The sequence below is a fragment of the Schistocerca piceifrons genome, chromosome X (genome assembly GCF_021461385.2).
Source record: "Schistocerca piceifrons isolate TAMUIC-IGC-003096 chromosome X, iqSchPice1.1, whole genome shotgun sequence".
Classification (NCBI taxonomy): Eukaryota; Metazoa; Arthropoda; class Insecta; order Orthoptera; family Acrididae; genus Schistocerca; species Schistocerca piceifrons.
Window position 1 is genome coordinate 764,589,184 of NC_060149.1, and position 12,300 is coordinate 764,601,483.

The 12,300-nt window shown below is 40.2% G+C and overlaps 1 protein-coding gene across 8 annotated transcripts in view; it reads right to left on the bottom strand.

The window, feature by feature from the left end:
* The window catches only part of LOC124722596, a 356,119-nt gene that overhangs the window by 47,908 nt on the left and 295,911 nt on the right, over nucleotides 1-12,300 (bottom strand). For all 8 annotated transcript variants that reach the window (XM_047247733.1, XM_047247734.1, XM_047247735.1 and 5 more), the window contains one exon: nucleotides 4,384-4,529. In XM_047247733.1, coding sequence (XP_047103689.1) covers nucleotides 4,384-4,529 — 146 coding nt within the window. The remainder of the gene's footprint in view (nucleotides 1-4,383; nucleotides 4,530-12,300) is intronic.

Below are 12,300 nucleotides of genomic sequence, written 5' to 3' on the forward strand. Positions count from 1 at the left end.
TTGCTGTTATAAGTAGGGAATGCCATTCACAAAAACCTTTCAATCAGCATTCTTACACAAATATGTAAACACGTCTGGAAGAAATATTTTCAGTGACGACGACAGTGTCTTAATATGTTTTCTGCAGGAAAAGAGTGTATCTAGAAAGAACAAATATGACATTGTGCAGCAAATTAATATCAAGTGACCTGAGGGGAGGGTTAAGAATAAATCTAAGTTAAACCAGCAACTGATCAAAAACAATGTTGGTGAACAATCGAGTTATAGTGACATATTTTTCAAAGACTTGGGCTTAGCATTAGTGGGTTCCGACATTCATTTGTGGAAACCGAATAATGTGAAACTTCATGTATTTTTCTAAAAATACACAAATAGGAGAGTATCAGACAAATTTACATAGTGCAAAAACTATATAGCACAATGTTTTCAAGAAGTGATTTGTAATATTCAAAATATGCTAAAGCACAAAAACACACTGACGAAACCACAGATGCATTGGGACAGTTCATGCATAGTGCTGTAGTTGGTGCTATGAAAACAGGGAGCAGGTCACTTCTTAATATACAAATTCTCAACCAAGTAAATCACCCTAATGTTGCCAGATTTTTCAATGACGTGATAGTGTACTGTTATTTGTCAGTGATGTTGCTCTGTATATCATTAAAGTGGGAACCAGATTAAAAATTCTTTACCCTAAATTAGTTCACCTGATGTGCCTTGCTTACAGTTTACATTGTATTGCTGAAATCATCAGAAGCCAGTATAATAATGTGGATCTTCTTGTTTCTAGTGTGAAGGCAGTGTTTGGCACGTCACCAATTAGAATTCAAAAATTTTGTGACCTCCTTGCAAATTTGGCTGTACCTCCTCAGCCAGTTTTAACTCAGTGAGGAACATGGTTACATGTTGTGTCTTATAAAATGCAACACTTCAGTGAAGCGAAAAGTGTATTGAATTTCCTAAATGTGAATGGTACAGTCAGTTCTGCCACAGTCCAAGAATGTTTTACTAAAAATGGCATCCTAGAAAAGACACAGTGCATTCATAATCGTTTCTCCAAAATACCTCATATTTTAAGCAGTTGGAAGCCCAAAATAATTCCTTGGAACATTCACTTTTTCTGATAGACAAATGCTGCCAGAAACAACTGGAGTTGCAAAACCTGTGTTTGTGAAACTGAATCAGGCGCTAAGAGAAAAAATACATCTGGTTACAAAACATTGAGTCAAATTTTTAAAAGCCTCTCTGGTGAAGAAATAAATATTGAAGAGGAATTTGCCAAAGAAGAGCTGTGGTACATTTCACATGTATCTGAGACATCATACGATGCTGAAAGAAGATTTTCACTGTACAAATCATTCTTCACCAATAGATGCAGGATGGCACTGCATGCTCTGCAACATGCTCCTATGCTGGGCACAAAGCTGGGAGGTAATTCTTGTGGTAGGAAAGTTGACAATTGCTGGATGGTCATTGGTGCATGTGGACATGCTGCAATATGTATGCCAAACACATTCTACAAGTGCTCCATGGGATTTAAGTCAGGGGGAACAGGCAGTCCAGTCCATTCACCGAATATCCTCTCTTCCACCTGCACAGTTCGATGTGGTCGCACATTGTCATTGATAAAAATGGAAGTCCGGATGAAATGTAGCCTGGAAAGATGCATGTAGGAAAGGTGTACAGTGTCACAATAACACAGCTCTGTAGGTGTACCACGTTCAAAGATTTGAACATCAGTATGCTTGTGGAACCTTATGTCTCCCCATACTGTAACACCTGGACCACCAAAATGATCATGTTTGACAGTTTTCCTGGGTGCATTACGCATTCTCAACTCTTGTCATATGAGGGCATGTAATGCACCCAGGAACACTGTCGAGCATGATTGTTGTGGCGGTCCAGATGTTATGGTGTGGTGGAGGGAAATGTTACATGAGTGTACTGACCTCCATATCTTTGAACATGGTATACTCACCAGTAAACTTCATTGTGACACTGTACTTCTTCCCCATGTACTTCTTTTCATAGGTGCATTCATCTACGACTTCATTTTTATGGATGACAATGAGCAATCACATCAAACTGTGCAGGTGGAAGCAGCTCTAGGAATGAGAGGATATTCGTAGCAAATGTACTGGCCTGGCCTCCCTCCTCCTGAGCTTAAATAATATTGAGCAAAAGTTGGATGATGCATTGCATCATGTCCACTGGCATCAATAACCGTCCAGCAGTTGTCAACCATGCTGGTGGAGGAATGGTACACTCTACACAGTACATAACTCGCATTGACTTCAGCGTAATTATTCTCTTGAATAAAATTGTCATTTCTGTTCGTCTCATTGGGTACTAACCAATGTCAGTTCTTTCTATGTACAGCCCAAGCTTCATCAAGCTATGTTACTTGGCAGTGATACAGCATGTGAAAGTTACTTTTCTCCTTAAATTTTGCACACCACTGTAGATTAGACAAGAAAATAATCAAAGCATAGAATTAAAAGAGGAATGAGAACAATGCTTTAACAAATGGCACCTCCACCTTCAAAGAAATCTTTGGGTCTGTTATCACATATGAATGTTCACTTCAAAACAGGAAAAAAATTATTTAGAGTTTGTGTATTTTACCTTCCACAAAATTAACAGCTTTTAGACAACTCCATACAAATAGTAACCATGTTTCCAATAAGCCATGGATAACTCTTATCCCAACTGAAATGACACAATATCACAAACATACTGATGCATATTCTATATACACAATTAACAAATTATGAGCATGGTACAAAAAGACTCTTCAAACATATGATACCATGATTTTGAGTTTGCGGTCTAACAGTAAAATAATATGTAATGGTACTCCCCAGGCCTCAAAACTTAGCTTTCTCTTCACCACAGATTACATTAATGATATTACACAGTAGACCAATTTCTGCGGAATCTGTTAAACAGATATCACCTGACTGTCATTATGAGGAAATTAACTATTAGCATCTGAAATTAACTATTAGCATCTGAAATTAAGTTCTCATTGGACATTAGCAAATTATGTACATAGTAATTAAGCAACATAAACTGGCAACAGCACAAGTCCCTAGCAATATGTTGTCCCCATTTTACTTTGATGACAATGGAGACCCTTTGTGACACAAACACCATTACACAGTGGAAATAGCAGGAAACCACAATCATCCATCACCATCACCCTTCAACTCACAACTAAGAGAAAATGATCCAGTATGAACACAAGGCAGTATTCCAAGAAGTGTGCTCAACATCACTGAGGCCCAATGATCTTGAGAATCAAGCAAGTACTCTCGTAACCAAGAAGTGTTTATCAAGCCAATCAAACCACACTGTTTCATTTCAGAACTAATGGTGTGGTGCATTTGTCACCTGTAGGGTGCTGTAGATGAACGAAGTGCATATGATCTACCAGCAAATCCCTGAATAAGAGGGAGGTGGAAAATAATGAGGGTGATATATTTGGGATCCAATTCATTTCCATACAAATATTATCTCTATGAGAATAGCACAATTTCTGTTGGCAAGTGTGACCTATTTATTGTCCACCCCACCCCCCAAAAATGCTTTATGACACACTTTTACCAATAAGTACAAATAACCTTTTTCCACGCTTCAAACTGCAAATGGCAGTTTTCTCATACCAAATTAACCTTTGTGCTCATGACATAGACACTTTTGTACCCCATATTAGGTTGACATTTCCATATGGTATGCAGGCAGACTTTTGTTGTATGGCATTGAACTGAAAGGAAACAATAATTATCAAATTTACAAAATGGCTCTGAGCACTATGCGACTTAACTGCTGAGGTCATCAGACCCCCTAGAACTTAGAACTACTTAAACCTAACTAACCTAAGGACAACACACATATCCACGCCCGAGGCAGGATTCGAACCTGCGACCGTAGCGGTCGCGCGGTTCCAGACTGTAGCGCCTAGAACTGCTCAGCCTCTTCGGCCGGCTATCAAATTTACATTTCAACATCAAGCCTTTCATTATATTTAATAAGTTGCATTCAAAGTTCACAGTTAAAGAGTTGATTTTGCTAACGAATAGCTCAATTATGCATTAAAATAAAAAATAAAAAACTGATGAGTCCTGCAGAGCTGCCACCTTGTAGGAGAAGAAATTAAGATTCATTAACATAACCATAGAGTATTAACAGTGTGATCTTTAACTATGTCTTTTTCAAACTGTTGGCTGCAAAACAGGACTTTTAAGGATTCAGTTTCTGTAACCAAAGGTTCGAGAGCATTTATCTTTATGTCTTATGCTGTACAACAGCACATAGATCAAGGGAAGATGACTTCTGATAAGAGAGAATATACTGCTTACTACATTTATATGTAGTACTTACCAAATTAAAACTAAACAAACTCAAGACATATAAAGGCAGTAACAAAATCAGCAACAAAGTACCAAGTCTTCCTCCAAATTCCATAGGATATTTATTCAGATACTTTTTTTCATTATCTTCCACGTACTTGGTAGCAAGTGTAGAATCTGTAAGAGAATCACATATAGTGTTAATAGATGTTCACTTCTGGGTGGCAGCCCACACAATAACCTTTAGAGTAACAAAAACAGATTTCATGTATTTAATACACACTCTGTAAAACAAAGTCACTTGATGGGTAAGAAGGAATAACTGATTTACTTGATATCAATGAAAAATAATCTGAGATCAAAAAGTAAGTTGAATGGTACAATTTATATGTAATGCAACTTAAGTAGTGAGGCAAAATTACACCATGGACTAAACCAGTCATTTACTGTAAATAACTTAAGTCAAATCACTTTGTTAATTTTTAAGTGGTCATGTCACACGAAGTCCTGTTCATTGTGTTCGCCACACAAAAACATTTTTATTAAAACTGTGTATCACATTTTGTTCGAAATCAGAGATTTTTTTCCAGTAATGTGTGCAATATAAAAATTTTCTAGACACATTAAAATTGTTTTCTTGAACCCACATCTGTAAACTTTAAAGACTTTGCACATGAAAGCACATTTCAAGGTTCACATGTCCATATATCACAGCTTTAACCTGCCTGGAAAGTTCACATACATGTCACACATTGAAAAAGAATCTACAACTCTATGAGCTGTGCACAAGCTCTGCATTGGAAAATGAAATTCTGAACAGTCACAAATTGTAATACTGATTTACTAGCTTGAAATTGAAGTAAAATACATGCCTGAAATGTTACACAACCTAATGAATATTTCCTGAATTTTGGGTTCACTACTATGATTCTCATACAAAGCCTGAGAACATAATACAACAACACAGTAAACTGTGATATGCATATTTGCCTGGATTCATGGAAAGTTTTAAAATATTTTCAGAAACAGTTACCAGTGCTGATGTATGGATTTGTAAGATCGTCACTGTCTTCCTTCCAAGGATTAGGCTATTGCCTGTTCCAAACTCACAAATAAAATCATTTCCATCTTTTCTGTGGGCTTCCAATATTTCTTTTCCCATTTGGCTTCTATGCCATCATTTTACAGATTTTCATGGTGGTCTCTTTTTGCACTTTTATGGCCCAGAATTCTTCTAATTGTACCACGGACAAGTTGGAAGTTGTGCATCTTATTTTTAATATCAGACTGAAAATGAAAACTTACAACACAGCCTAAATAAGAGATCCAAGGGACTTGGCCTCCAACTGAAATATCTAAAACAATTTTTGATCTAAGTGAATATTTTCCTAAGAATGCTATTATTTTTGTTGTATTACTAGAAAAAGATTCCTTGCATATTTTGTTCAGATTGTATACTGATCTTTGGTGGTAATCATCATTTTTTTGAAGAATAACAATATCACCTGCAAACAGAAGCACAGTGCTGTATTCTTAAGTCTCTATCCTAACTATCCTAATTTCTTTGTTTACATTTCCATTAACAAAAATTCTCCTTCTCCCTTGATTTTTTCCATTTCCCTATGGGGATGGCATTGTTATAAAGGTTTTGGCCATTTTAATGCACTTCCAGACACATTATCCATGCATGAACGACCTGATCTAAACCCATTTTGTTCCTAAGAAATGATAGCTTCTACAATATTTTTTATGTAGTTATTGATAATATTTTGTTGTGACTCGCTGATCTTTCAAAGTGCCGCCGCGCAGATACGCGCGTCCTCTACATGCGGCGTTGTCTGCCAGCCATACAGCAGCCGCGCCACCTAAGCGGCCAGGCAGCCAGCGGCCGCTAGACTTGGACTGAGTGCTGATTTAACTGTGACAGTGTACACACGTCTTACTTTGTTTACTTGATCCGTGACTTACATGTATTGTGTCGTCCTAGAAATATATTTGTTCAACTTGACGTTATAACAATTGGCGACGAGGTAGTGAATTTTATTTTTTCATCGTTGACCCACAGGCTACTTTAGAGCAACTATTGCAAGGTCTCATTGAACAGCAAATGCTTCTCGCATCTGTGATTCGTGACTTCGTCGCAGCTTCCAATGCGGGGCGTCTCTCGTTGTTGTCTCTACCTCCTTTTCCTCCTTATGACGAGACAGCAGAAAAATGGTCTGATTACGAAAAATGTCTTCGACAGCACTTCTTGGCATTTCATGTTGTGGACGATCAAACATGTAAGTCTCTGTTCCTTTCATGGATTTCACCTCAAATGTATCGGTTGTTGTCGCAATAGGCTCCTTTGAAAGATCCTGCGTCTTTGTCCTTTGCTGAAATATGCTCACTTCTGTCCGTATATTTTCAAAAGCATACGCATGTGGTAGCCTCTCGTTGTCAAAAACAACCAAATCAATCCTATCGCGCTTGGGCTGCTGAACTCAGTCGAAAGTGTCAATTTGTTACTGACGTTCACAAAGAATCCTATGCCGATTCCATGGTACGGGATGCTATTATCCGGTCATCACCCGACAAAGAAGTTAGGCAACGTGCCCTTCAGTTGGCAAATCCAACTCTAGACAAAGCTTTGGCCATTATTTATGCTCTTCATAAGTTTGGTGTTTTTCTCTATGGATCCAAATTTCATCTTGTTACGGACCACAAACCACTTGTTTCCTTGTTTCATCCATCAACGTCGCTTCCCAACAAGGCTGCACACCACCTCCAGCGTTGGGCTCTTTATGTTTCAATTATGAGATTCATTTCCGGCCGACGGCTCAACATGCGAATGCTGATGCACTGTCTCGCCTTCCCATGGGTCCTGATGTGGCAGCCGAGCAGCGGGTTGTGGACGGGTTCCCCATCATCGGGGACCGGTTGGCGGCTGCTACGGGTTCTGATCCTACCCTCTCCCGTGTTTTACGCTGTATTCAGAAGGGTTGGCCAGATCGTCCGTCCGCTAAGACTTCTGATCCGTAGCGGAACTACACCATTTTGCGTTACCACCTCGCACCTAGGGATGATGCTATCCTCCTTTCCACTGACAATGCTTCGCCGCGTGTTGTGGTACCTGCGTCTTTGCGTGCTTCAGTCTTGCACCTCCTTCACCAAGGGCACTGGGGTGTCTCTCACACAAAATCTCTGGCGCGCCATCATGTGTACTGGCCCGGCATCGACTCTGAAATCGCACACATGGTCGCTGCTTGCGGCCCTTGTGCGTCACAGGCCGCCGCCCCGAAGTCATCTTTGTCACCATGGCCTTCGCCTGAGAAGCCCTGGGAACGTATTCATGCTGACTTCGCGGGACCTTTTTGAGGTACTTATTGGCTTCTCGTTATTGACGCCTACTCTAACTTTCCTTTCATTGTCCGTTGCATGACGCCTACCACCGCGTCAACCACCAATGCTCTAGCTCGCATTTTCTCTTTGGAAGGCCTTCCCTCTCCTCTTGTTACTGATAATGGTCCGCAATCTGTCTCTTCCGATTTCTTCCGATTTTGCGGATTTTTGTGCCCATCATGGCACCATGCATGTCACAGCCCCTCCGTTCCATCCACAGTCAAACGGTGAGGCTGAACAACTGGTCCGCACATTTAAGGCTCAAATGAGGAAGTCCTGACTTCTTCTGCTGCTGATGACGCGCTTCTTCATTTTCTGGCTTCTTACCATTTCACCTCCATGGGCGACCACAGCCCGGCTGAGCTCTTACATGGCCGACAGCCCCGCACGCTCCTTCATCTTCTGCGGCCTTCCACTTCACGGCCGCAGATGCCTTCGCTTGGCCGGTTCACCACCGGCGACCTTGTATGGGTACGGGGATATGGCAGGCGGTCAAAATGGAGTCCTGGCCACATCTTACGACACCGTGGCCGATGCCTGTATGAAATCCAGATGGACACAGGTGTTGCAGTGCGTCATTCAGATCAGCTTCGACCTCGTGTGCCGGCAACGCCTGTTCCGAACGCCGCTACACCACCTCCGGCTCTACCTGACGCTCGGAATCTTGGAATCTCTCATTATTCACAACACAGCCCTCTCAACATCATGTCGGTGCCAGCACAAGAACTGGCGCCACCAGGAGACGTGCCCATGCAGGAACCAGATGACCATCATCTGTCGGAGCAACTGTACTCGCCTCCTCCTATGGACGCCAACACATTGCCCATGTCTCCTGTTATAACAACCGGACTTGCCACAACGGGTAGATTGGGGCACGGGGCCCCAGCAGATTCGACCCCCACGTCTCCAGTCATCTCAACCCGTTATCATCGGGGACACTTCAGTCCGTACGGGAAGCCTCCTCCTCGAGACTTTACGGTCAGTCAAACACCACCTATGGACGTTAGCAATCTACAGGCCACCTCCATCAAGACCAGTGCAAAAAATTCAAAGGGGGGAAAAGTGTTGTGACTCGCCGATCTTTCAAAGTGCCGCCACGCAGTTACGCGCGTCCTCTACATGCGGCGCTGTCTGCCAGCCATACAGCAGCCGCGCCACCTAAGCGGGCAGCCAGCCAGCGGCCACTAGACTTGGACTGAGTGCTGATTTGACTGTGACAGTGTACACACATCTTACTTTGTTTACTTGATCCGTGACTTATGTTCAACTTGACGTTATAACATCTTTGAATATACTTTGTAAGCCAGTTTCTAAAAGACTGATGTCATGACAGTTTTAATAGTCATCGGATTTCAATTTCTGGAAGAGAGAGATTACTTCTGCCATATATCAATGGCCTAGGATCTTGCAAATCCTCCAGGATTCACTTACAAACATTGAAAGATGTTTAGCTAATGATATGCCTCTATATTCAAGTAATTTGGCATTTATTTCATGCATTACGGAGGCTTTCCTGTTTTCCATACATTTCAAAGCTTCTTGTAGTTCCTCCATAGCAGCTGGATTTATCGTATCATTCCTTCAGTGTAATTTTCAGTCCTATGGGGACCCCGTAATACCATGTAATGATTTATCCATTGTTCATTAGGCACAATTTTCAGTGCAATGCCTCTTCCTTCTTCGTTCAAAGCTTTCATGACTTTGAATGGACAATGTCTACCGTGTAAGTTGTGTTCTGTCATTTATGAAATGTGCCCCATGATTGTTCGTGTGCTATGCACACTATTTGCTTTCTAGTATTCATTTTTATTTTGTATGTTTCTCAAGAAGAGTAAATGAGAAAAAAATAACACTACTGCAGATTAAGTTCCTTATGAGACATAAAGAAAATGAATAAATAAACCGCACCAAATGATACACAATACTGCTGGGGTAAAATAGATATATTTCCATTAATGTTTAATGTCCCACGGTAAGGGAAAAGAAAATTTCAGTCTTGTTAAAGGAAATTGTAGAAAACATAAGGATTCTAAAAACAGTAACGCATAACTTTCTTTAAGTCGCAAGACTGAAAAAACTATGCAAAGTAAATATAATTTGTCAGTTTAATCAGTCAATGGCGAAGTAAACGTCTTCACGTTTCAACAGTTCACAGGTTGTAGTTCTCTGAAAAAGACCATCGCACTGAATGGGAATACTAGTGCAAAATATTATTTGTCCAGAGATAACAATGGGGTTACCATCAAAGCACAACATTAATTCCACTGAAGACTACAGGTGAAAGTATGACACTCAAGAGTGTGCGCAAAAGTACAGCAGTCATCTACCATCTTAATTATAATTTATACGGTACGTAAGACAAACAACTTCTTGCCACCTGATACCACTGTTGCCTAATGCACTTCTCGTCCAGTCCAGCACAAAATGGAGTACAAGGTTTAGCACTGATTGTCATAAAGCATACATATTGTATACAGTCTTAAGAGCAACCACTACTTGCTGGTGAAAGTAACGTCATTTTTGCACCAACACAGACTGCACAACCCGTAACCACGCATTTAAGACAGGTGCTTGTGGAAACCTGCTACCAGGACTGGAATATTGTTTTCACACAGTATGGTGGAAGAACTCAGGCTGCCACAATGCTAAGTGGAATTATCACTTGCCACAGCCCACTGCTGAGGCACCTTGATCATCTAAGTGACCAGAAATGGTGCTTTGCCATAGCAAAACAGGGCCAATAAACTTACTCAGAGCATCCTGCCTTCATCTGCTGCTGAGACCAAGACGTACTCCACACCAGTCAATGATACCCAAGAGGTGAGGGGGGGGGGGGGGGGGGGGTTCAATCAGCTTCATTATTTTTAACTGCCTCACCTGCTAACAGCTGTCCAGAGCTCAGTGTGCCTTAGCACACCACTGAATGTTTCAGCTTTTGCACCGCCGCTCTTGGAACTACCTGGTACATTCATTTAGCAGTGCAATGTGGCAATGTTTCTTCCGATATCTGGTAGGGCATTATTTGTTTGGCACAACTTGCTTCAGTTCAGACCAATCATAGGGTCAGTGCCATTTATTGTACACTATTTGCTCATTGTATAAAATTAGTTTACAGTTCCAGTGACGGACTGACAAAAAGAGTCAGTCTAGTAATTCATCATCACAAACCTTTAAAAGTAACTGGGAATCACACTCCATTTCTGAAGAGAAGGATGAGACTTAATCTATACTATGCAGTCCCATAATCGACACACAGCACAAATTTGCTACAGAACTGTTATAAAACATGAACAAGGAATTTGAAAATTTAACTCATGGTGAAAAGGCAACAAAATAAAACTATTAACAAATGATTCGTAAGGGATTCATGGTTATGCATATCAAGGAGCTCTTTGTGCTACATTCGCAGGCATGATGAAATTGGTGGTACAAGTAGTTCTGAAGCACACAAATTATTACGACTTCAGTTTCAACAGCTTTTCATGAAACTGAATAAAGATCACGGAGACATTATGTAGTACTGTTTAAGATATTGGTTACACCAGGAAGCGTGCCAGGAATGGTTTTTCAATTTAAGATCCACCATTTTTGAAGTTCTGAAAAAAAAAACAATTAAAGTAGGAACCAAAATTAGAAGATCTGGAATGGGTTGCAAATCTCATTTCAAATGGACTTGACTGCATACTGCCCTTAGTAGCGCAATATAAGATGAGAAGGAACTTGTTTCTCATATAATGGGAAAGGGGATGTATTTAAAAAGAAAATCACATTGTGGAAAAGACTGCTTCTGACAAAAACCACCATTGTTTCTGAAAGCCCACAGGTGTTAAAGAAAACGTGAATAATGACAAATTACAAGGACAGTTTTAAAACTTTTCAGGACACCACCAGTCTGTCTCACATCTGTTTTTGGGACTGTTTGTCATTCCTGTTGAAAATGCCCCTGTGCATTTGCACGTGAAATTGATCATTCTGCAATGTAATTCAACTTTAAAAGATTTTTTTTTTTTTCATTAAAATTGTACAGGTGTTCTACGAAGTTTTCTTCAAGAAGAATTTCCACATCTATATAATTAGGTTGTAAACATGACATAAATGTTTTGAGCAAAATGTGTGTGTGAAAGGCTTTTTTCAATTACGAGATTAAATAAGTCACGATTACATGACAACTTGAGTGAAGAAAATCTGCGAAACTGTCTATGTCTTCCATATGTAGACAGTTTGTAGCAGATAAAATTTTATTGTCCCTTCATTGAATCAAAAGTAATTAAATAATACTGAAAATTTCTTTTTTGTGATCTGTGTTGTCAAGAAATAAGAAATTTGAAACCATCCTGTGTCAGGGTGTACACAAAGACAAGGGAAAAAAAAGTTCCCCAAATTTTTCCCAGGCTTCCTGGTTAAAAAATACACTTTCTCCCAGGCAAAAATACACTTCTTCCATGTTCAGTGACAGTATACTCCCTCCGAATTTTAAAACTTATCAATCCTTTGAATGGTTAAGGTTTTATATACCAGCATAGGACCTCCTGCCACTTTAGGAAACGAACCCCAGAAAAAAATGCAT